The sequence below is a fragment of the Furipterus horrens genome, unplaced genomic scaffold, assembly GCF_987537825.1.
Source record: "Furipterus horrens unplaced genomic scaffold, mFurHor1.1.pri manual_scaffold_12, whole genome shotgun sequence".
NCBI classification, from domain to species: domain Eukaryota; kingdom Metazoa; phylum Chordata; class Mammalia; order Chiroptera; family Furipteridae; genus Furipterus; species Furipterus horrens.
The window spans coordinates 69666117-69693104 of NW_028327182.1; the positions used below are offsets into that span (position 1 = coordinate 69666117).

The following is a 26988-nucleotide window of genomic DNA, read 5'->3' on the forward strand; positions in this document are numbered from 1 at the left end:
GTGTGAGGATGGCCAGTTCAACTTTTCATGAAGCAGGAAGTGGAGGGCACTGTGGGATTCAGACTTGTCCAGACCCCACAGAGAAGGAGAGGTGGGGGAGTGGACTGAGAGGACTGATTAGAAAACCCATGGCTCCGTAAGCTTCTGGAATCTTCTGGCCAAGTCCTGATATTATGCTTAATAGTGCATCTTCAGGCTAACTTTCAGAACCAAACCTTAAGGGATAAAAGCAACCATGCTAACCAGACTGCTTATTACTTAGCTAGTGTTTGCAATTCCCCACACACTATCAGAACAGACTCTCCCCAGTTGTACACAAGCAGAGGCTGAGGCCCTCACCCCAGAAGGCCTCACTGTTCAGCTCACCTGACCTATAGCTGCTCCGCATGCAGAAAAACCGAAAGACATCCGGGGAGAACGTCTTCAGAAAGTCCTGAGAGAAAAAAACAGGAGAGATGTATAGTGCTTTCATTTAACATTTGTATCACTCGATTATATTATTTGCTACAATTATGTGAGCTACCTCACATATCAAAAAATCAGGAATGTTTATGAAAAGCTTTGTTTTGTTTCCAGACTCTTAGCACCTTTTCCTGCAATTTTCCTGCTGGATTGTCACACTCAGTGCAGTGTCTGTGGGAAAGGACGAGAGAAGCGGCCCGTTTGCCTGGAGTCCGTGCTCCAGACCGGTGCAACGGGACTCGGCTCTGTTGTTGGCCTTGGGAGCTCTTGACCATGACATGGTTTTCTCACCATTGCATGAGAGGATGGGGACACAACCAAACAACCTGGGAACTGCGGAGTTCTGCCCACAAGAAGGGGCACGAGGAGGAAGAGACACACACAGCTCCTGGCTATGTGTGAGAGGGACGGGATCCCAGGAGCAGGAGACTGTCCCGAAGCTTGACTGTGGTAACATCAGAACAAGCAATGTCAGTGCTCAGGGTTGGACTGAGGGGCAGGGGGCCCAGTTCATTCTCTCCGGTGACGTGGTTCTCTGAGGCACTGAGCTTAAGGCAGACCCCACGTTCGTGTTTCTTGAAGAATAAACCATCCCACCTCTGATTAAACAAAATTAAACGAAAATGCAATTGATATCGTCCTATATGTTATTTCCACAATGTCTACACAAAGAAGTGAAAGTTTCCTATCAGAAAGGATAATGTGGGAAAACTTAGCAGAAATCATTAAGGCAGCACAATCTTCAACAAAACCTCTCTGGTGGTCAGTGGCAAGTTCTGCATGATTTCAAAGGGATAATACACAGGGTGAGGTAAGGTTGGGGGACAGGGCCACGCCTTACGACAGATGCCAGTGTGGCCCCAGGAAAGGCACTGGGGCTCTGCTCAGCCCTGCCAGTGTCTCGCTCAGTCACAGGGCTACCCAGCCTTGATCTGAGGACACAGGGCCCACAGTGTGCCACCAGCTGACCAGTGCTGGGCACGAAGGAAAAATGGGCTGGGACAGGACTGCCTGACAACAGGGAGTTGGAGTAAAAACCAGAACCAGCCTGCTCCTTCGTCAAGGAGACTCAGCGAGTAAAAGGAGACATTCTCAGCCCTTCTGCCCTACTTGTGCAATGTCTCTGGCCTCCCCTCAGCAATAGTGACCCAGCATGTGACAGCTGGGAGAAGACAACTGGCCAGGACCCTGTGCCAAGTCAGGTCAGGTGGCTCCTCCGTGGGGGTTTAAGGGTGCTGTTTAGAAACAAACCAGACTGGGAGCACCTGCTCTGACTACGTGCTGGCTCTGGTGCAGGGATTTACACTAAGGGGACACCTGGGCACACCTAGCAGGTTTAGACAGAAAGTCTCACCTGCTGGAAACAAGTCTCCAGCAACACTTGACCAGCAGCCAGAGACCTGTGCTCACTAACTGCCATTGGTCCAAAGGCCAGTCTCCTGCTCCTGCACAATCCAGTTTGACAGACTTCACTGACTTTCCGGACAACTCGGCCTCTGTCCTGCTGGTTCCTGACATGATGCCAGGGCTGCTGTGAGGCCAAACTGAACTACAGGCTCGACTCCAGCCCGGCACATAAAACACCATCATGGCAAGGAATGGATCCCCCAGTGTCTCACAGAAAGCTGTCTGTCAATTAGATTTTGATAAATTACCACCCTAATAAGCAATTTGCATGGAACTCTGACCAGAGCAAGGACCACATCTGACAGCAATTAGCCTTCTGTCCATGGTAGGGGCTCAGGTTGGCTGCCACCTGCCCTGCAGAGCTGACCCTCTCCCCACACCCTCTACTGTGTAAGTTCCAGGGTGCTGCTGTGACTTGGGGAACACCAGGCTGGGGTCCTTTATCCTCTCTGATCCCAGTTCTTTGTAAGGTACACATGGTGAGGGAGAGAGGATAGTTATAAGCAAAATGCTCCTCCAAGAGCCTTCACACTCAAACATCCTACGCTCTGAGGCCCAGAAAGGCCCATCTCTCTAGTTGGGTCCTTCTGAGCTCATCAGACCCTCACTGGGCTCATCTCCTTCCTACACCTCAGAAGACAGAACTGGAGGCTTATCCCAGATGCTTCTCCACTGTCCTCCTGGACTTGCCTTGCCTCTTTGGAAGATAATGAGACCTGCAGGTGTGAAAGCCATGAGTGTAATGAGGGCTGGCCACATCAAGCCCCTCACTCTGGGCCCAACCCCTCAGATCACCGGGCTGATGTGGCAATAACATGACACCTGGGCGCTGATGCAACCCACATCAGAGACACAAGTGTGCAGGTCCCCACCTGCGGGAGTGGGTGGCCTCACTCAGTCCTCCCTGGGAAGGAGGAAAGGACTGCTTGCTCAGACTCCCATGTCTGATCCTTTCAGAGGGATGGAGGTGGGTTCTGGTTTGGCTGGGGACTCCCACCGCCATCATAGGTCCTGCAATTGCATTGACTGCTCCCCCTTGTTTGGCTGCACCTGAGGCAGAGGGGGGATCATTCTTATTCAGGGGGGCTGTTATTTAGGAAGCTGCTCAGCTAATATTCTAGGGGTTCTCAATCAGATGTCCTCAGACCTCCTAGAGCCCATAGACAGAATTCAGGAGGACAGAGCTGTATAACTTTAGATGAGAAAATGGCTATATATTTGTTTCCAAGTATGACATTTCCTCCAATGATCAGTAAGCAATAAGCCATAGTAGGTTCTGTCACCCCCAGCAGTCACAGTCTTCACCTCCCATTCCTGCTGCTGCATTACCTCAAGGTATCCTGTGCCCATTACTTATATGAGATGATCAGACCTGCTGCTAGATTTTGTTAAATAATTCACTGAAGTGAAGAAGTACATATATTCCTTTCAATATAATCAACACCTCCTATAGCCCTATATATTTAATTTTATGTATTTAAAAACATTAAATTCTAAGACCGTCCACAGACTTCAACAGGCCACCAAAGGGATCTCCAGGGAAAAAAAGTGAAGAGGCTCCATCGATCTGATCTTATCAGTAATAAAGCTGGTTCTTCAATTTCCATTTGTCTGTCTCCTTTGTGTTCCTTCCCAAATTGTAACAACAACAAAAAAGTATTACTTCTTGGTCCCCTTAGTTTCCTAAAACTAGCCAGCTAACAAAAACATGGTATACATCCACTTTACACCATGTTTTTTCTGTATTAATTTAATCCATCCACGCAGTCACATGTCTTACTTTTCTCATTTCATGTCATTTCATGTTTGAATCTCCAAGGATCTGGTGAAAACATGCCACTTTAAATGTAAGGTAGGTAATACACAACAAACAGTAAGACCAGATAAGTAACATTGCTATTCAATATAAAAGACTTTATCATTTACAAAATGTTAAGTTGTAATAAAATTAATCATTAGCTATCCTATTATGGTAACAAAAAAAAGAGCCTTTGAGAACTGAAAACCAAACCACTAAATGTCAGAGGCCACAGTCCAGCTCCAGATCCTGTGCTTTTTTCCATAATAAATCTTCTTATGTCTTATCTGCTAGGCTATTTCCCCACTGTGGTACTTCTGAGGACTTTTCAGTTCCAGCTCATTTGAACAGTGCTTCTCTGAACAGTTACTTGCACAGGGCTGTCTCTTACAGCAGTAACTGACTTTCCTCAGTTTCCAGGTAAGGCTCTACTCCCAGGGACCCCAGTAAACGTGCAGCCTATGGGTGCTGATCTGGTTGCTGCCTAGAGAGCAGAGAGGAGCACGTGGATGACTGCTCATTGGCATGCAGAGGGCCTTTTTGGCCACCGTCTCTCACTTTTTCCCCTTGTTTTTCAATTACAGCAGTCCCCCCTGATCTGCAGGGGATACAGTTCAAGACTCCCAGTGGATGCCTGAAACCACGAATAGTACCAAACCATATATATTTCATCTTTTTTTTCTTTACATACATGCCTATAATGAAGTGTAATTTACAAGTTAGGCACAGTAAGAGATTAAACACTGTAACTAATAATAAAGTATAGCAATTATACAATATGCTGGAATAAAACTATGTGAATGTGGCATTATTTAGTAAAAGAAGGGTTACCTGAACACAAGCTCTGCCATACTGTGACAGTAGATCTGATAATAGACGGCTACTAAGTAACTAATGGGCAGGAACCGCGTACAGCGTGGAGATGTGGACAAAGGGATAATTCTAGTCCCAAGTGGGATGGAGTGGCACAGGGCAAGATTTCATCATGCTACTCAAAACAATGCACAATTTAAAACTTAGGAATTATTTCTGGAATTTTCCACTTAACATTTTCAAGCTACAGTTGACCACAAACTTTGAAAAGCAAAACAGCAGTTAAGAGGGGCATAGACCACTGCTTTATGGCTTGTTACAAGCTGCTTTCCTGTTTCTGACAATGTATCAGGAGAGCTAATTCAGGTGAGGATTCCTTGTTGTTTTTTTTTCTTAAATTGCTGTTGCTGTTTGTTTTGCATTTTATAAATTGTCAGATGTTTGGTATGTATGGTTATGGAGTTGTTTTCAACCAAAGCAGAAGCTGTGCATTTTCCCTCACGTGACTGCTGGCAGAATTCCTCACGCGTATCCTCGAGCTGACCTGACCACTTATCAGTTCTCCGCATGTTTGTGCTTTCTTTGACTCTGATACCTTTCCCTCCCATGTTAAAGTTCTACTCATATTTAGTTAAAAAATTTAAAAACTCTATTATAGGTACTTTATGTCTGATGAAGTTCTTTGGTTTTTATAAAAGAAATCTCTCTTCTTTATGCTATATTTTCTGAATAGCTAGTTTCTACTTCACTCCAAAAAGGATTTCAGATGGCTTTATTTTATTTATTTATTTTTTGGCGGGGGGGATGGCTTTAAAGGATTTTTCCTCTCATTTAGAATGTGGACTCATTCAGATTAATCTTAATGTGTATTCACAAATCTAAGTAAATAGTTTTCCAAACCCTGCAACATTAGAGCACTTTGGGGGTGCTCTCATGAAATTAAAGTAGTTTAAAAAGAAATGTGAAATCTAATCTTTATTATAGCATTCATTTTCTATGGACTATTTGCTAATAATAATAATGTACAAAGAAAGTATGACTACATCAAACTAAAAAGCTCCTACAGAGAAAAGGAAATAATCAACAAAAAGGCAACCTACAGAATGGTAGGAAATATCTGCAAATCATATATCTGATAAGCAGTTAATATCTAAACTATATGAAGTTTTCAAATAACTCAATAGCAAAAACAAAGAAACAAATAATTCAATTAAAAATATGGGCAAAGGACCTGAATAGACATTTTCCCAAAGACATACAATGGCCAACAGGTACATGAAAAGATGTGTAATATCACTAGTCATCAAAGAAATGCAAATCAAAACCACAATGAGATTCCACCTCATGCCTGTTAGAATGGCTATCATCAAAGACACAAGAAATAACAAGTGTTGAGGAGGATGTGGAGAAAAGAGAACCCTTGTGCACTATTGATAGGAATGTACATTTGTACAGCTATTATAGAGAACAGTATGGCGGTTCCTCAAAAAATTGAAATTTGGATCTACCATAAAATTCAGCAATTCCACTTCTGGGTATATATATATGAAGGAAACAAAACCAGTATCTCAAAGAGATATTTGCGCCCCATGTTCATTGCTGTATTATTCATGATAGTCAAGACATGGAAACAACCTAAATGTCCTCCAATGGAGAATGTATAAAGAAAATGTGGTATTTATACATAATGGAATATGACTCAGCCATAAAAAAGAAGAAAATCTTGCCAGTGTAACAACATGGACAAAAACAAATACTGTATGACCCACTTATGTGCGGCATCTAAAGAAAATAGAACTTACAGAAACAAAGAGTGAAAGGAAAGATGGTTAAAAAGGGCTGGGGGCAGGGAGAGATGAGGAATGCTGATCCAAGGGTACAAAGTTCATTATGAGTATTAATAATACTGTACTGTATACTTAAAATTGGCTCAAAGAGCAGGTCTTAAGCATTCTCACCACACACACAAAGTAAGTCCATGAGTTGATGGATGTGTTAACTTGATTGTGGTAAATATTTCATTATACACATATCAAATCACATTGTACACTGTAAATATATATAATTTTATTTGTTAATTATAACTCCAAAAAGTCAGGAAAAAAATAACAGGAAAAGAGAAAAGCATGTGAACTTCTTCCATGCTGCTCTGAATACTCAAGTGTCATAATGTGACAAGGTCTCCTCCACATTGCCGGTTTTCACGGGCATGAATGTTTGAATGTGCTCCTGCCCTATGCTCTGATATCACTGTTTCTGCACTACTCTGGTTCCATCATACAACCTGAGCAGGGTGTCCTGAGGTGAAATGTGGTGATGCCTGTGAAAATTTGTGCTGCAAGTCTCTCAGGGAGGTAAGTGAGCTCCTGGGAGCTCAACCATGAAGCAGTAACAGTAAAAAGCTCTCTGAGGTTCCATGAGCTCACCAGGGAAGGGGGCTCATGCTAGCAGGAAGCAGGGATGCATTACCTACAATGTGGGTTAGATCTACCCCAGCGCCACCACCACTGGGGAAAGGGTGGGGCTGGGGGGAAGGAGTGGCTGCCCCTCCTGGTCTGGGCCCACGGGTACCGGGCACTTGACATAATTTCACCTGCCCAGGAGCACAAGGAAACAGGAGTTGTCCTCTCATTTTAAACTAACAACTAAGGCTTTGGGAGGTTAAGAAACTTGTCCCAAATGATAACCTACTATTTTTAAAAGGCTGGTTTTGAGCCCTTATCTGAACTCTAAAGGTTAAGCTCTTTCCACACTAAATGCAGCCTCTGTTAACTAAAGAATTAAGAGTTTTCATGCAGATTACAGGCATAGCTCTGAAATATTGTGGGTTCAGTTCCAGACCACAGCAATAAAGTGAGTACTAAAATAAAGTGAGTAATAATCTTTTGGCTGGTGGAGGATCTTGCCTTCAATTTGTTAAAAAAAAAAAAAAAAAAAAAGCAAAGCGACATCTGTGAAGCCCAATGAAACAAAGTACAATAAAATGACATGTGTCTGTGTTATAAAAACCTATCAGTAGCCTCCAAAATAATGAGGACTGGCAGGAAAAGTTTCTTGTGCTAGAAACCAGGGAACAGCTATTTTTTAACATGTAGGGCAACAACTTAATATCCCCTAGGGAATACAGGCAAGGAGAAGTTGCAAACTGGCCAAAAATACAATATAAAAACAGCCAATAAGTATGCACAGCAAATACACCATAATAAACTAAGAAATGAAAATTTTAAATCTAGTTCTCGTTTTCCACCAAAGTGACAAAGAACATGTTAACCTGATTAGGATTCTCTGAAGTTTGAAGTGAACGAGGGAAAGGGATACTTTCATACACCACTAGTGGGCAGGCAGATGACAGTTACTGCTAAATTACCAGAGGCTGTATCCAGAGCATGCTGCATGTGCACACATCCTCTGATGTGCGGTTCTCCTGTGTCACTAATCACTGGGTGTGTGAATGAGTACTCCTCTCAGTATGGTACACCTGAGAATGCAGGTCCCCTACAAAGTCCAAACACAGGGAAATAACTCAGTCCCGGGATAGCAGCCCCATGGACCACTAAGTGGTCATGAAAAGTAATGCATGTTTTGTAATATCTATGAAAATTTTAAATGCACACACCCTAGTAGAAAATTTGATATAATTTAAGTGACCATCAATAGGCTATTGTTAAAATTAAGGTGTATTCATACAATGGATGACTCAGCCATTCAAAAGAATTAACTCCATCGGGAAGAAAACTGACTAATCCAAAAGACTCACGAGGTGACTAAAGCAAGTGCAAATACTGCTCCCACTTGTGTGGAAAGGAAAAAATAAGGAATATGCTTCTAAAGACACACTGTGACTGCTACGAAACTGTTTAACAGCTGCTGTAGGAGAGAAGAATTGGGTAGCAGGGAATGTGGCTGGGAAGGAAACGTGCTTCCCCATATTTGTACTTCTGAATTTCCTACTGTGTGCTTCTTTGTCTTGTCTGTACTTTTCAAACCCTCTGCAATGAAATACATTACTTCTACAATCAGATTAAAACATTACTTACATCGTTGAGGGGGAGGGGACAGGTGCATTCATTATGGGATATATCATATACTGCATCAGTGTAGGAGAAGATTCTTATACAGGTGGTGTATTTTTGTAAAAGGAAACAGTGAAGTGATAAATGAAGAACAAATATAACAGTTACTATAGAGGTGGATACAAAGGATGCAAGGAAGGATCAACATCTTAAGCTTCTCTTCATAAAACTGACTACAGAACCCTGACTGACATAATCTGAAAAATACGGAGAGTCAAAAGAGAGGAAGATACCATCCAAGTGGAAACAAACAAACTCAAAAAATGGGCCTGCTGTGTGGCAAGGGGGACACCAGTCAGAGAAAATAATTAAACTCTGACTGCACATGTACATTCTGACCCTGTAACATCTGAGGGATACAGCCTGAAAGTAAAGAGAATTGCAAGCCCAGAATAGGCAGATGTGAAGAACTGAAAGCACACTGTGGGCGCCAGGGGCTTGCGGGGAGACAGGGAATGAGAACTGACTGTTAGGGTGTGGAGTTTCTTTCTGGGGTAATGAAAATATTCTTTAATGAGATAGGTGTAAAGGTTGTACCACTCTGTGAATATACTAAGAACCACTGAACCATACAATTTAAAAAGGTGATTTCTCTGGTATATGACTTATGTCTCAATAAAACTATTTTAAAAAGAATTACAAAGAAATCTTGACTTCATTTAAGGTTTTACTATTAACAGGAATACTGGTATTATATTTTTTAAACTTATTTTGTGTCCATTTTAGGATAAAGTATAAAAATGATGTTATTGTAAGGAAATAAGACCTGTCAGTAAAAAAGGGAAGAAAAGCTGAAACAAAAAGGCTCTGTAATATTAAATTTTATCTGGATATTTCAAAATGAACTCAAATTATTTACTTCATGGATACAGGTGTTTTTCCTCCCTTAGCTCTGTCCCCTGAAGAGGCCTAGAAACAGTGTCACTAAGTAGTAATAAACATACTGAGTGCACAGACCTTGGTTCAAATTCCATTTCCTCACAAAGACCCCAAGGAGAAATGGCAGGTCTGGGCAGGATGCAAAAGGTGAACAGGACCGAAATCAAGGACGCAGGCAAGACATGCCCTGGGATGCAGGAGTCCCCCTAGCCAAATGTGGGACAATTGCAGCACATAAAGGATAAAGACTGAGTTGATAAAGCACAAAGACAAATCCTTAACTCAATAGTGATACCGAAAAGAAACAGAGACAGACAGACAAAAACCACTTCCTTAAAGAAGAGTAGAATAACTAGTAAATGTAAAAGGAGTAAAAGAATGAAACAAGTACAACTTTGCAAGAATCAATGAAATGCGCACAAAAGTGAAGCCCACCAAAAGATGCTAAAACTGCAGGACAGAAGTTTGTTGGGGACAGGATACAGACATGACATGTTACCTTGCAGGTTCTTAATATTCATGAGAAGAAAATAACATGTCTCTACAGCAGAGAGATGTTGTGGCCGTTCCCTAGCCAAGCAGTCAAATGTGACATCACAGTCTGGCAATCTGACACTGTGGCCCCAGGGGAATGCAGTATGAAGTCGAGGAAGTGTTTTCGCCAAGCAGGTTTAACCTGAATTGAATCAGCCTTGAGACCTCACTTCCAGCTATAGGAAATATCGGATAGAAGAACAAGTTAAACAATACCACAAAGAAAGAAACAAATGCACAATGTGGGGTGTTCAACAAAAATGGCCTGGTTTCTTCAAAAAGTCAGCGCCATAGGGAAAATAAAAGGAGAGAGATAGCTGTAGAGTAGGAGCCTAACAGAACAGTGGAATATTATTTGGCCTTAAAAAGTAAGGAAATCCTGTTACACTCCACAACACAGATGAACCTTGAGGACATTATGCTAAGTGAAATAGGCCAGTCACAAAATGTCAAATACTATATGATCCCACTTACATGAGATACCTAGAGCAGTCATATTCATGGAAACAAAGCAGAATGGTGGTTGCAGGGGCAGGGGAGGCGGAAATAGGGACATGTTCAACGGGTGCAGATTTCAGTTTTGCAAGATGAAAAAGTCCTGGAGATCTGTTACACAACAACGTGAACATAATTATCACCATTGAACTACACACATAAAAATGGTTAATAAAGTAAATTTTATGTTACGTGTTTTTTACAACTATTAAAAGTTTATTTTAAAGCCTAAGAAGACACAACATTCACATGCAACAAGTAAACCTTGATTGGATCCTGGTTAAAAAATAAAGCAGGAGAAATCAAAATATGGGTTAGATAATTGATGATGTTAAGAAATTATTGCTAACTTTTTACGTGTTTGGTTTACATAGGAAAGCATCCTTATTTTTAGGAGTTTCACGCAGAAGAGAATTCATGACGTCTGAATGTATTTTCTAATGGTTCAACAACAGTAATGAAATGTCTGTGTGTATATGTACACACACATATACACATACTTAAATACAGTCAGCACTGAGATATAGAAAAAGCAGCAAAATGGAAAAAAATAATAACTCTTGAATTTACGTGGTGAATATATAAACATTTCTTTTAACTTTTCTATATGTTTGGAAGTTTGTATAAGATAATATTAGACATTTCCATTTATGAAATTATTTGTGAGGAGCACTCCCCTTTTGGTTTATTCTATCTAAATCTGGTTGGAATAGCTTTAGTGGTTGGGTATTCAGGTGATGAAGGTCTGATTACTATCCTTGTCAATTTAATTTGGCATTATCAACCCAAAGACAAAGAAGATCAAACTGTTTTTCAGTGTTCTATTAGTGAGCTTGTTTTCCATTCCCATGGAAATTCACATTTCAGTCTGCATTTCCACAGCACAATAACACTTTTCGGGTAGGTTAAGAAGCCAGCAAGCAGCAAAAATCAAACAAACAAACCAAACAAACAAATCTTAAGCTATACTAGATAGCAGGAAGGAGGTGGTGGGACAGGGCAGAAAAGGGGTGGCGACGGGGAGGAATCCTGCAAATGTAATTCAAAAGATTGTTATGAATGGAAAAGGGAGGAAGAAGGTGTGAATCCTGGGATGCCAAAAAAGAAAGGCAGTAGTCCACCAAAAAAGCTGACAGAAAATGGTGGAGGGACACATGAGAAGAGAGGACAGGAAACAGAGAAATACCCTGGTGTGCTTTTAAGACCAAAAAAAAAAAGAGTAATTTAAACTCAGAAGTGGCAAAGCCTGTTAGGGTCATGGGGAAAGGGGAGCCAGGGAAACAGGGAATCAGAGGTGTGGGGTCTCACGCTGCGCATCAGCCTGTAACACAGGGTCAGCGAGTTGGGGGCAACACAGACACTTACGGAAAGCACGTTACCTTAATAGTAATGTAGTTTTTCAGTGATTTGGACATTTTTTCTTCTTTGCCTTTCACATGCAAATGTCCTGAAACAAAAACAAAGTCATTCATTCTTATTTGGGTGAGAAGAGAGGGACTCCTCCATCCCACCTGTAGAGAAAGAAGGTGAAGTGGGCACTTCTCCAATACATGCCCAAGCTACAGAACATGGACTGCAGCTGCCTCAGGAACGTGAAGGAAACGATATGCAAATACCCCGTATGTGCGGATATAAGATTTCCCCCAAACCTTCACGGACAGTCAAGCCTCCAGGAAGACAGAACCAACAGCAGCACCTGCTCTAAGTTTCAGGTACTGTTACAGAAACAGGGGAGTCCAAAAACAAACCCCAGAGTTTGCGGCTGGGAGATAGGGAAAAGGAAGCAGCTTTCAGGATGCCTTTGCATGCCTGGGGCTAGTGGCTGGAAACTTTGTTGCACAAAGATCCGCTTTGAAATTTCCAAGGCCCAGGAAAATGGGAGGGGTCTTGGATCGTGGGATGGTACAGAAAGAGCCTACAGAGCCTGCTTAGGGTTCTGTGAATGGTCAGAACTGGTGGCTATACCCACTGTGTCAGAGGACATAGTCAGGGATTTAAAAGCAGCTGCAGACATTTTTAGGCGGTGTGTGTGTGTGTGTGTCTCCAGACTGCTTTAAGGGAGGCCTCCAGGCTGCTTTAAGAAGGGCTCTCGCCATACAGTTTTGAGGAGAGGAGATCCACGTGGTTTTCAGGAAGAAGGCAGTTTACAAGGGGGCTGAGAATCCCCGCAGTACTGCATTAAGAGCTGGAGGGCACCACAGCACAGAAAGACCTCCCCAGTCAGAATTGAATGATTGGCAGCTACCGGTAAAGCTGAACTATGTCTAGGAAGTAGGGAAACGGTATCTCTAACTTTTCTAAAACTAGCTTGGTTTGGTAGGGGGAGGCAGAACTATGCGTTTGTGGGTGTTTTAAAGAACATAAGACCTAGGGCAGAAATCGCAAATAATCTAAATATATATGTCTGTTAAATAAACAGTTCTTTTTCTTTTCACTAAACTCTGGTATTGAGAGTTATAATTCTGGCGTCAGGCAATCGGGCCCCTAACTAAACAGCTCATGGGTTCTGTTTCAATCGGAGCAGCCCAGGGGTTCTGTTACAGTACCACCACGTCCACAGTGGGTGATGAACAGGGACCACTGCTGACTCCGAACTCAGACAAGAACAGATGAACCATGATACTCACAGGAACAATTCATATTTCCCCTTTCCTCTAACTTAGAAACAATGATTTAACTGACTCAACACCTTAAGAAATAACAAATCTCTTGTTTTACAAACCAGGAACTGGGCAATAAAAGTTTTTTTTATAGATGTTCAGAATTGCAGAATAGGGCTTACATGATCAATTAGATTTTCTGTTGCTAATGGATTTCACAGATTTTTAACCTTGATATATTTCACCCCCATGTATGTGAAAGACCAGAGGAAAACCAAACCCATGTTAGGAACTTCTCATTACAAGCCTGGAATTCTTCCTGGGCAGTATTTTTACAAGATTCACGTCAAAAGGAGGGCCTCTCTTTTCCTAACAAGATTCTTCAGCTTTTTCTGACACAATTTTAAACACAAAAATTGGCTTCAAGACCAATTTTTCTGAGAAGTGGTTAAAATGTGGCTTTCAAAAAGAAATCTATATAATACTATATAACTTATCATATACATCAAGCACAATTAAAATTTTTAAAAGCTGACAATATCTGGAAAATGACACATCTGACTAGTTAACTCTATCTCCCATCCATTTACTTCAGAAAAAAAGTATTAATGTAAAGACATGTGTACCTTTATGTTCACTGCATGTGTAACCCCTATGTTCATGGTGGCCAAGACATGGAAACATGGAAATCTGTGTCCTTCAATGGATGATCAGATAAAGATGTGGTACATATATACAATGAAATACTACTCACCCATAAAAAGGATAAAATATTGCCATTTGCAATAACACGGATGGGTCCTGGGAGTACCATGCTAAGTGAACTAAGTGATGGAAAAGGACAAGAACCATGTGATTTCCTCATATGTGGGATATATAACAGAAAATAAACAAACAATCTCATAGACACAGACAACAACAGTGTGGTGTTTACCGGGGGGAGGGGGGAGGAGGAGAATGAAGAGGGTAAAGGGGGTCAAATATATGGTGACAGAGACTGGACTTTGGGTGATGAGAACACAATGCAATATATAGATCACGCACGATAGAATTGTATACTTGAAACTTATATTAAGTGTTAAATGCTTTAACAGATGGTAAAAGTCACAGCAAAACACAGCAACAAAATTCCCTTCCCATTCCTATATTAAAGATAAACAAGACCTGCTATTTTATGACTGTAAGAATAGAATCAGCAAGTGGGGTCAGGGAGCCCTGCCATGGGCGGTCTGAGCTTAGCAAGCAGGGAGGGAGCCCTGCTGCAGGCGGCTAGGACTCTGAGCTTAGCAAGTGGGGAGGGAGCCCTGCTGTGGGTGGCTAGGACTCCGCCTTTCTAGGGGAGAAGGGGTTTCTTTAATAGGGGGAGAGAAGAAATGGAATTTTTGAGCTTAGTTGGCCATTTGGTTATCTCGCAGTTGCGGGTGCGATGGGCTGATCAAAGTGGAATGCGATTTTAGTTTATTTTCAGTTTAAAGCACCCTGCTGTGTGTGGGGGGGCATGGGAACTGGGGGTGTCAATTACCAAACATTTCATTATTAAGTGTAAGTGTTAGTACTGTTGAGCCACCTTTTCAGTCCCTAGATCCACAACTCACTGAAGGACACCCTGCATCTACGGTGTTCACAGCTAACTGCAATTCATCAAGAGCATTAACTGATGAAGTGTCTGCAGAGGGATCAAGCTCTAACTTCCCAGACAGTAAATATGGTGGAAGTAAAAAACCAAACCGGGATCATCAGCTTTGTCCTATTTAGGGAGTCTGCTCAGCAAGGCACATTGTTGGCAGAAATAAAATGTATTTTGGCTACTGCTGAGTTCTATCCAGGGAAATGAAGTGGAGTACTAAGTAACAGTGCCACAAAGAGCATTTCGGCCAGCTTTGTTTCTTTCCAGACTACTGGACAGTCATTGAAGAGAACAGAGATGCTTGTTCCTGGGGCACCCTGAGGGCACACGGTGAGGGTGGGAATGACTCCCAGGAGGACTCAAGAGTCAAGGATACACTGCGGGAAGTGCACTCTGGGGCAAGCAACCTTATCATTTTACTGCCATGCAGAAAACCCAAGTGAGCCCTTACTCCCCACTTGAAGCAGCCTACTGCATATTACAAAACTGGAACGTCTTTGCATTTCACATTACTTCACTGGAAAAACCTAATTTCCTTAATTCAAGGACTTAAAGAAATAGTATTTGATAATGCACTGTGTTTCAGATGTTGATTATCTGCATCTCCCAACCCTACAGCTACCAAACACTCTTTATCTTTCTTCACCTCAAATACCTTAGCTGTCCATTCTAAAAATGTAATAAAACAAGTTCGTCATTGCCCCATGACCTTTGTCAAAATTTGGAGATATGACTATTCCCGTACATCAAAGGAAATTCCAAAATCGCTATGCTCAAAGATGCCACTTGTTTCACAATCTACTTCTGAGAACAGATGGCTGGTGTTAACCAACTACGTTTTTTGACTAGTAAAATGAGAGGATGGTAGGTATATATGGTGACATTATTAAAGTTCAACAGAGAAGGAAAACTCTGACTCCAAAAAACCTCCGCTGCCTTGCGGCATACCTCTTCAGGGGAAAGGCTAAGGGAGTAAACCCCGACAGAAAATCCGGAGCCGGAGTCCCTAAGGCGGTTTGACGTTGTAGTCAACACCGGCAACTCCTGCGGCGCACCTGAAGCCAAGCTGTATTGACTCCGTCTTTCCCTTGGACCCTTCAGCTGCGAAGAGAGGGGGCGTCTGCTGCATGGGCAACAGCAGACCCTCCATATCACCCTGCCCAGGCTCTGTAGCTTCAGCTCCACTGGAGAGGACACTCCAGCGTCATCGCAAGATGTCGATTCAACACGGGAGGAGACAGATACCGTGTCACTCCCGAGTCGGACTGCACAACCATTCTCGGCGGTGCAGATAGACTCTTAAGAAGCTACACCATCGTCTCTCGAGACGGACGGCTGCCGACGACGACATTAAAGTTCAAAATTGGCATACTCCTGATAATGAGTACGTCATACTATTTGAAATTCCTTAATAGTTTTATTAGAAAGCAACTTATATACAACATTGTAAAACATTTCCACATTCTTGTCATTCATAGTTCAGTTCCAAAAAGGCAGACTTATTCCCATCCAAGGAAGTTTGTGTCCAACTGACTGAAATTCAAAAACAACTTAGGAGACAACTCCATTTCTTGGCCTATTTTAGCTGATCTATGTATTTCCAAATGTAGCTGTTTCACCAATAAAAGATGAAATTGACAGAACTGAAATAGAACAGATTAATTTGAAGTCATTACTTACCAGAATGTAGAAAATAATTTCCCCATTGCTGGCACTGATGAAAGACCTCACACTGTGCGATTTCATTTTCATGATGTGGAAACGCTAGATCTATCCCACCAGAATGGATATCCAGTTGACTTCCAAACACCAAACTGTAAGACACAGCACAGAGCCATGAATTAACTCAAACAACACATTTCTCCATAATACATCTTATATTTAATCCTTCCAGCCTTTGTGCAATGAATAAATTAAATGGATCTTAATTTTAAATTAATATGTCTGAAAATTTAACTGATGCAAAAACTAAAGTTCTGTTGTTACTTCTTAAATCCCTCATCCATAGATTTTCCTCCTACTAAACACATTTAATTCATAAAACTCCTAATTCATACCTTTCTCTCCTAGTAAAAAAAATTTAATTCTCTTTGCTCCTGATATACGGTTTTTAAAAACTTAGAAAATTACCTTTTCTTACTTTCAATAAGTAAAGTTTAGTGGTTTTCCAACTTTATCAAGAGAGACAGAACTATAAAGTCAAAATAATTTTTAATTTGGCTTTTGAAAATTTAACAATTTAGTGGTCATATTAGAAAAACATGCTAACAGAATTCAAATCAATGCACTTCAGCTGTCGACATTTCTGCTCTAACACTCTGCTATACATCCTCGAAAGCCTCATGTCCTACAAAACATCACACTATAAGCTGGCCAGACCACTTGAAGCCTGTGCAACTGGCACCAAAGCACCTGTGAAAACAACCCATAGCAGTGTGAACAATCCAGGTTCACTAGCAGCTGCTTTGAAAGATATTAAAAATGCAGAAATGCCCAAGCTGGTGTGGCTCTGCTGTGCAGACCATCATGAATTTTCAAAAAATGGTTCAAAACAGACATTTTCAAAGGTGCCACAAACTCACTGAGGTCCCTTCCTGCTGAAAGTTGACTCTTCTCGCACTGGCTCCTGGCTCCTGGCAAACCCGCATGTGTACCAATTACGATTTAGCTAAGTGTTGGTAGAGAATTGTGCTGTGGCTGAGTGGGTTGTCTGTCTTTGTGCATCCTTAGCAATGGGTTTTAGAATCTCTTACAGTCCTTGAAATTCAAATGCTATGAAGAGTGTGAGGTGGGAGGGCCTGGGATTGGATAGGAGAGCATAAGGGGCCTCATTTGTAATGAGTGACTCATTTTTACAAAGATCCAAAGCAAATATGATGATGTTAAGACTTAATAAAGCTAAACTGTGGGATCACAGTGTACATCAGACCTATTTTAAAATAAGAGAAAGCTGAGAAGGAATAAAAGTCCATTTTCATTATTTAGATTTCAACAATATAAAATATTTAATGGTAACATTAGATTTGAAATTAAATGTTTTCTATCTGCTTTCAAATAACTAATTGAATCTAAAATTAAATATTATTTTTACAATCCAATGTATATCCCACATTACTGTTAAACCAACAATTTACAAATATATATAAGTGGTTATGTATTTATGTATGACTGAGAGCTGGACATATTTGCTTGTTTGTTTTTAATGAAAAGTTGAACCCATGCTTCATAGTAACATGAGAATTTGATGTCTCAGGAATTCCTGGATGTGTTTCTAGATGGGCCACATAGAAATTGTCAAAGGTGAAAGCAGCCGGGGAGATATGGTAGAAAGGGAGAAAGCCTTCTGGGTCTTAACCAGGATGAACAAAATTTAGATGGACAGGTCATGGAGGACGAAGCTTTTCTATCTGGTAGAATGGGGTAAACCTATGCTGAAAATGAAATCAGTGTGGGGTCAGTGTATGGAACAGACTGCTCTTATAGGAGATAATTACTCCTGCTAATACATACTTTTATACCCAGCCAGAAGACAGCACCACATATAACAATCAATTTGAGGGTGATTGGGTTGGTTGATCTGAAAATTTCTGGTGTAGCTACAATGTTTGAAATGTTCACCTTAAGCATATTTTCTTTATGTTTCTGATTTTAAAAACTTATAATTCCACTGTAAAAAATGTACTATAATAAATATCTCCAATGATCTAAAACACATCAAATATATCAAAATCTATGAGTTAATATGATACTTAAAAACCCCTTACCTCCACAAATAGGAATTACATACACAAAATATTTGTAAGAGCAAAATAGTGGGAACATCTAAATGCTCCTCTTGCCCTGGCTGGTGTGGCTCAGTGAATTGAGTGCCGGACAGTGAATCAAAGGGTCGCCAGTTCAATTCCCAGTCAGGGCACAATGCCTGGGTGGTGGGCCAGATCCCAGCTGAGGGCATATAAGAGGCCGTCACACATTGATGTTTCTCTCTCTCTCTTTCTCCCTCCCTTCCCCTCTCTCTAAAAATAAAATAAAACCTTTAAAATAATAAAATAAAATAAATGCTCCTCTTTAGGGTACTAGCTAAGTGAGCAATGGTTAAGCCACACAATGCAGCACCATTGCGTTGGGAGACAAATGATGAAAAGCTTGGTGAACTGACACAAGGGAATTCCAGGGAGAGATTGCTAAGTGAAAAGAGACAGAACAGGACAGCATGTGCAGTGTGCTTCCTTCTGTAACACACACATACACAGGGGCATCTGGCCACGGGCAGAATCATGCAAAGTGCCAAAGGAGTAGTCTGCAGAGGAGATCAAACAGAAGGTCGATGAGGCCCCAGCAGAGATGCCACAACCAGAAGAGAGTTGTTTTGCAGAGGCCAAGGAGAAAGCAGGCACATCAGGCTGCTTGTCACTGTCCAAGTCACTGGTGACTTCAGGAGATCAGGGTCAGGGGGGACACACGGGTTGAAAAATAGACAGTAGCAGGTCACATGTAGATGGTAACAAGAGAAGCAAACCAAAAAGAGGGTTGCTGGAGGGGATCAGGGTTAGAGGACCTGTGTTTATGGAGATTCCCAAGACATCATCCTCAGTGTGGTGTCACCAGGATGAGGAAAGGGCAGACCGAAGGCTGGGAAGCCAGACACGTGGAAACTGGGGTTGATGCTCAATGGGATCTGATCAAGCTATGGGGGTAAGGGTCTGTGGACTGAGTGAGTAAAAGGAAGGTAGTTCAGTCCTGTCACTGAGGGGCTCTGCCCTCGCGCAGGCCCTCAGCCATAGGGTTGGCGTTTCCTAAACCCACCTCGGCAGAGCTGAAGGTAACCTGGAACTGGCCTGTAGGTGATGGGAAATAAAAAACCAATCCATAAAAAGCAGGCTTTCCTACTAAAAAGAACAAGTGTTGATGGAAAAAAAAACATGCCAAGTTTTGTCCCCTCTCCCCCTTTTAAATATGTTTATTAATTTTAGAGAGAGCGGAAGGGAGAAAGAGAGAGAGAACCGTTGAGCAGCCATTGTCCATTCACTGCCCCCACCCCTCCACCAGGGACTGAGCTCACAATACAAGCATGTGCCTGCCCAGGAGTCAAACCCCACAGCCCTCAGGGGTACAGGACTATGTATGCTCCCACCAAACTGAGCTACACCTGCTGGGGCTTGTTTCCTTTTTTACAGCCAGTTTCAACTGAGCACTTAGCTTTCTTCCCAAACTACCTGCACTTTGTGTTGGTGCAGACTAAACTTGCCCCATCTGCGCCCTCTGCTGATCAATTCAGGCAATGCTGGAGCTTTCACATCACAAACACAGAAAGAATCCAGGAAAACCTTACCTTGAGATGGTAGAACATTCAATATGCCAGCCAGGTCTTCCGTTTCCCCAAGGAGAGGCCCAAAACATCTCCTGGGGTTTAGCTGCCTTCCACAGGGCAAAGTCACTGGCATGCCGCTTGTCAGAATCACCTGCCAATGACAAATGGTTGATCAAAGGGAGAGAATCTAGAATGAATGAACCAAACCAAAATCCCAAAGATTCTATTCCTTCTTATAAGTAACCTCACATTTCTCACTCACATGTTTTGCTTTTCCCCCACATGATGGCCAGGACAACTAAATACTTTTACCTAAAATATGCTGGAAGTAAGAGGTCTCTCAGCGGTGAGGACAGTTTCAGTAAGGTGAATAATGATTGAGTTGAGATTCCAAGTGCATACATAGTGATGATTCTCTCTGAGTAGTGTACTGAACTGAGCACTTTCATTTTTCCTTAGCCTGTCTTGTGAGAAAGCTGTATTTATCAGTAACGGAGTTTGAGTAACTTTTCAAAAGAAAAAATAGAGAGCAAAAGGAAAATTACCAGAATATCAATCACATTCAAAGAGTAAAGAGATTCAAAAGAGAAAGGTTATTGTTGAAGGCTGTACAATGAGCCAGTATTGGGCTCTCTTTAAATTCCAAAAATCGGAAGCAACCAAGATCTCCCTCAGTCAGTGAATGGTTAAACAAACTCTGATACATCAGATAATGGAATAATATTTGGTGCCAAAAAGAAATGAGCTATCAAGCCTTGAAAAGACATGAAGAAGCCTTAAATGCATGTTTCATATTTCTGAAAGGAGCCACAAGAACGGGCCAATGTGCTATCTCCAGGGAGCAGAGCTGGAGGATCAGGCAGAAGTAGGGAGGAGACATGTCACATGCTGTGTGACCTGTACACTCTATAATTTTTCTCTATTTGAAAAAACCATCACCCCCTCTGAGAGAGTGGGAGTCCTGACTGACCAGTGAGAAAGCAGAAGCCGAGCCTGTGCTTCAGCCCCCAAGAACCCAAGACAAGAGGCCGAGGGTCGACCCACCTGGCTCTGCAACAGGACCAGGAGCCACACTGATGAGCTTGCCATACTTGTCTCCTCTTGACTGCAGATCAAAGTAGACGTTGCCTGTTTTATAAAGGTAATGATGAGTTCATCGTTTCTCAGTCTTAAATATTAGCATCTAAGTAAGCTTAATAGCTAACAAGTAATTAGAATTTAAACATAGAATGTGACATCTGGCCTTCACTTGGCCCCCTTTACTATATTTTAAAATCAGAGGTAACACCACCAGCACTATTTTTTTAAAAGCATGCAGCTGGACACATCATGAATGTTCGGATGTAGAAGTGAAAACGCAAGGATAAGTTCTGTGTCAAATGTTGAGGCAATTCTTTTTAACAAGAAAAAGGAAAAGTGAATGTTATTATTGGCCTGCATTCAGCTCTGGGCTTCATGTTACATGCCAATCAACAAAGAAACCCTTTCTAACCAGATATCCTCGAAGACTCTTTTTTACTTAGGTTACAAACATTTCCACACTCAAGCATTCCTGTGGCTGTGCACTCACTGAGATGCACATGGTCCATGTTTATAGATTGAGGGTGCAAGATGATCTTCGTCACGAGGTCGCCGCAGAGCTAGGACCAGCCAGCCCTTGCCACTTACAGCTATATAGTATAAAGAGGCAGTGCAGGGGAGGCAGTGTCAGAGTTGGAGCTCTGGCAAGACAACAGTCCTGACCTGAGCTACAAGTGGCTGCTTGGATACAGAGACCCCAGGTGACTTGGTTTTGCCGTTGCCCTCAGAGTCCTTCCTCTTCACTCAGGGCTTATTATGAATTGGTGAAAATGGGAGAAGTACTTTGGAATAAGTCAGAATGTAAAAAACACTTGAAAATGCTTTAAAAGAGAAAAAACACCTTGGCTGGTGTGGCTCAGTGGATTGAGTGCTGGCCTGGAAACCAAAGGGTTGCCAATTCGATTCCCAGGCAGGGCACATGCCTGGGTTGTGGGCCAGGTCCCCAGGTGGGGGTGTGCAAGAGGCAACCACATATTTCTTTCTGCCTCTCTTCCCCTCCCTCTGAAAATAAATAAATATAATTTTAAAAACAAAAACAAACAGAAAAAACTACGTTCTTTAATGGAAGAAATAGTTTCCCTCTACCTTTGTTTACAGTATCAATTTGCTGAACAAATTGTTTCTCCACAAATAGTTCAAAGATCAAATTACAACCAAGCTTTGTGAAACTTTCACAGAGTCCACATTAATGGAGTTTCAGTAAATTAAATTTACTTTAATTATATTTGTTATCATTATTAAAAATTTACAATAAAGCACATTAATAAACAGCATTTATTCCTAAAGTATGTCTGGATGGGACTCTCTAAGCACCTCATGAACATTAATCAGTGTCTCTGGGTTTACGTGTCTTATTTCAAGTTACACGACAGCAGGAAAACAATTCCTGTATTTCTGGAGCCAATTCCAGTTCAGTCAACTAAGCCCTTTTAAAACAAGCTTTTCTTGGAAACAAAATCTAAATATAGCAACTAAAAGAGAGTAAGATTGTAAGTCCTCCCATATGCATAGGCTACTGAGAAAGACGACACAGGTTTCCAGGGACTGGGGGGCCCTCACAGGTATCTTATGCTCTCAGGTAGGACCATGACAGAAAGGTGCTTACAGTCCAATAATCCCTGTAAATCATCTCCAATATCATGCTTTGTACTTTGTTACTAATTTGCAACAAGCACTGTAGTACCTGAATACTCCCAGCCCCGGACTAGGTACTCTAATGGGTTATTCACGAAGAGCAATAAGAACTGACAAAATATGAATACATTAACAGCAAGCTGAGACGGCATATGATTGTTAGCCAATCACCAAAGCTGAGAGGGTAAGTTCACTTTTAGCTATGGGTAGTAAATAAAACTTCCAGGGAGAGAGAAAGCTTTGGTCAGGATTTGCGGAATGGCCAGGATTTAGATTTGGGAAGAATGACTGGAAAGGAGGAGGTCTGCCTGAAAACAATGCCTCATCGTTGAAGCAGCAAATGCCAGGATGCCAGTCTTTCCCTGAGGCCACTAAATAAAAGGCAGCAGCTCCTAAGCCAGCTAAGCTCTACCGGAAAGAAGTGATCATGCAAATCCAGAAGACAGGGTGTTCCTTAGGCAACTGGCCTGGTCAGTCTCTTCAACAAGTCCACAGTGAGGGGGACAAAGTGGGGACTGTCTTAAAGAGATGAACCCTGGCTGGTGTGGCTCAGTGGATTGAGTGCCAGCCTGAGAACCAAAAGGTCACCAGTTCAATTCCAGGTCAGGGCACATGCCTGGGTTGCAGGCCAAGTCCCTGGGTGAGGGGACTGCAAGAGGCAACTGGTCGATGTTTCTCTCCCTCTCTTTCTCCCTCCTTTCTCAACTCTCTAAAAATAAATAAATAAAATCTTTAAAAGAGGTGAAAGGGACACAACCACATGTAGTGAGAGACCGGAATTAAATTACCATGTGGGAAGGTAGGAAACAACATGGTAAATGTGAATATGTGGAGGACATGGCATGCATCTCAGGTCTGATAATGGTGATGTCTTTTATGCAGAGATGTGTGTTGAAGTGTCAAGTGCCTGAAGGGTCAGGACATTCACAGCTTTCTTTCATTGGTCCATCAAAAATACCATGTCCATCCAAGGAGATGACTGTCTGAGGACCAGTCTTTGACAAGGTACTGGGCCTTTAGAGGTATTGCCATTATCCTCAACTTTTTATGAAAAATTGTAAACAAAGTTGAAAGAAGACTCAAAGAATACCTGCACACCTACCATCCAGAGCCAACAACTGTTAGCATCATGCCATATTTGCCTTATCTAGACTAGCTCTCCAGATGGTCATCTCTTCCTGTGACTGTGTAAATATTTTTTAAACAAATTGATGCAACCATTTTGCAAAGACAATAACCATAGGAAAACTTCACATTTTCACTGTAGGAATCACATCGAGAAAGACAGTAAAACATTTTGCACATTCCAACAACTCATAAATATGTGTCCATTTTTTCAAAGTCCTATCAGTGTTACCCAACAATCAGTTTTTATAACATAACCCCCACCTTTTGCTGTTGAGTAAGCATGCCCATTAGCAATTATTCCTTCAATGAAAGAAATGATCTGAGGAATATTTTCAGTTACCCTCAAGTACAGTGTGGGTGGGAGAACCTGAAAGAAAGGAAAAGCAAGATGACTGTTTGCATAGTTCAAAAATGTAAGTTAACTCCAGCTGGCTTTATTGTTGCAGCTTCTTTTCTTCATGGCAAGAAGAATCAACAACATCCTACTTTACCTTTAAGGCTGCCATATCTTGTTTAAAATCTTCTTCATAAAGACTGGCAAGAGAAGCAGGTGATATCTTCATCTGCAAAAAGATTAGGTGAGCCTATTAGCAAGTCTGGAGTATTCACAACAGAACCACACAGAGGCACAGCTGGCTCCCACGTGGAAGGGCTGGGCCATGGTGGCCTTGTCGTGGCTTGGTCTGAGTTTGGCATGCCTGCTCACAAAAAGAGCATTTAGTGGAATCTAATGAACTGAACTACAAGGAAAATGGGGAAAGACTAATAGATGGAGAGCAGGATGACAGCTACTGTGTGGGTGGGGAGGTTAGGGAGTAGAAGGATTGAGCATAAAGGAAAAAGGACTCATGGACGTGGACAACAGTGTGGTGATTATTGGGGGGAGGGGTAGAAGGGGACTAAATGGTAATGGAAAAAAATACAATAATGATTAAATTTAAAAATATGCCTGGAGGGCCCCCACCCCCCACACAAAGGGCGTTTAACTTTAGGTAACAAACTTATTCTAGTAGCTTAGTCAGTCAAAAAGATTTGTTGACCCTGTTTTCTGGTTAGAAAGAAAAAATAAACAATGTCATGGTTTCCATTATATAATTCAAAACTAAAACTAAAACATACAAAAAGCCTCTGTTTTAACCCTGGCCAGGTAGCTCAGTAGTTTAGAGCATCATCCCAATATGCCAAGGTTGCAGGTTCTATCCCTGGTCAGAGCACATATAGGAATCAAACAATGAATGCATCAATAAGTAGAACAACAAATCAATGTTTCTCTCTCTGTCTCTCTTCCACTCTCTCTCTAAAATCAATAAAATTTTAAGAATGGTTTCCCAAAACCTGTTTTTCTAGAACAGGGGAAAGCCAGATCAATCTATTGTACGTAATAACCAGAAACTTGAGTTCCTATTCTATACCTTACCCCTAAGGAGGCAAAAGTAAACAAGTCAAAAATACATTACAGAGGAAATCTCTAAGAAGTATCTGAAAGCCATACAGCACATGAATTGTGATGGGTTTTCAATCCCACAGGACCATGGCTGGGCTCCTGGGGATGGGCAATACCCTGCCATGAATGGACATCAAATACTGAACATAAGATATATGGGGTCACAGGCCTGCAGCCCCAGATCTAGAGTGGGCTGGCACACAAAACTAGGCTTACAAAAGAATTACCTCCTTTCCAGTGGAAAAACATTCCCTGGACAGAAGCAGGACATACGGTGAAGTTATGAAATTAAATTCAGCTCCCTAATTGTTGAGCCTGTGAAGTTACCCATGAGCCACTGAAACTCAACCAGCATCTGTAACATCTGCTTCATCCTCTTCCCTGCTCCTCCCCAACCTTAAGAAATAAAGCTCCAGGTTATGACAAAGAAATTTCAGCTCCAGAATATGAGAAACTTTCTTAAGTGAAACAACATCTTGAAACTACCATCTTCCCAGCCCAGGGCTCTAAAGAAGCAATCATCCTAGAAACTGTGACCAATGAACATTCACTGAAGAAAGAAATCTGGTGAACAAAGTGTGTTTTTGGCTGTGTGGTCTTGGGCAACACTAAACCTCTGTGCCTTAGGCTTTCTTTGCAACATGAAGATAATTCTAGCCAATAATCCTTAAATTGCTATGAGGATTCAGAGTGCAATGAGAAAGTCAATGCTGTGAATGGAAAAAAACTACATTAATATCACTACTGAAGAGACAAAACACCTAGCACACACACATAGTTGGTGACCAGTACATATTAGTCCTTTTCCTGTACTGCAGCTTTGTAGCGGAGCTGACCTCCTAAAAATGAAATCAGTTTACTTATACATATCCAGAGGACAAAAGACCAAACAAACATAAAAGCTAAAAATTCAGTGTTATTTCTCACTTTAGAAGCTTCAAATACTATGCAATTTTGGACCTAATGGTCAGCTTGTATTTAATTATCTGTGATTTCTGTTTTCTGCATAGGAAACTCACTCCCAGGGAATGTGAATGACATAAAGGGTGCCCAGGACTGGCCTCCCTTCCAGAAGGCAAGAGACCACTACCAGTTGTCTCAGGAGCAAGACCATGGTCATACATATATTTGCATCCTCTTCTTTTTAAAAAAAAAAAATTTCATTTTTTTTTTTTTTTAGAGACAGAGGGGAAAGGAGGAAGAAAGAGAGGGAGAGAAACACTGATTGGTAGCCTTTCACATGCCCCCAATTGGGGACCTGGCCCACAACCCAGGCATGTGCCCTAACTGGGAATCAAACCAGCAACCTTTCAGTCCTCAGGCCAGTGCTCAATCCACTGAGCCACACAAGCCAGGGCTGCATCCTCTTCTTGAAATAAGGCACCTTCCACATTTGGCCTACACCTGTCTTCCTTCTCTAACAACAATGATCCAGAACTGTCCACAGAGTACAATGAGCTACCATCTTACTTTCAAAGGCTGCCTGCATTCCATCCCAGACATTTCATGAACTAATCACCAGTCCTCTTCAATTACTCTCCCATCTTTTACTGAGACATGCACAACTACACACACATCACTCCCCACAGGGGAAAATCCATTTCTAAGCTATAGACCTAGATGTAAACCAACAGAAAATGTTTGCTAACTACTGCCAACTGCCTTCTGCGGAAGGTGTACCAATTTGAAGCTGACCTGCAAT

At 41.8% G+C, this 26988-nt stretch overlaps 1 protein-coding gene across 2 annotated transcripts in view; it reads right to left on the reverse strand.

Annotated features, from left to right (window-relative positions):
* CARS2 (cysteinyl-tRNA synthetase 2, mitochondrial) overlaps positions 1-26988 on the reverse strand; it is a 51126-nt gene that overhangs the window by 6201 nt on the left and 17937 nt on the right. For both annotated transcript variants that reach the window (XM_090258718.1, XM_090258717.1), the window contains exons 4-10: positions 24334-24405; positions 24104-24209; positions 21044-21127; positions 20021-20150; positions 16369-16502; positions 11841-11908; positions 367-433 (exon numbers count right to left, since the gene is read on the reverse strand). In XM_090258718.1, the coding sequence (XP_090114844.1) occupies positions 367-433; positions 11841-11908; positions 16369-16502; positions 20021-20150; positions 21044-21127; positions 24104-24209; positions 24334-24405 (661 nt within the window). The remainder of the gene's footprint in view (positions 1-366; positions 434-11840; positions 11909-16368; positions 16503-20020; positions 20151-21043; positions 21128-24103; positions 24210-24333; positions 24406-26988) is intronic.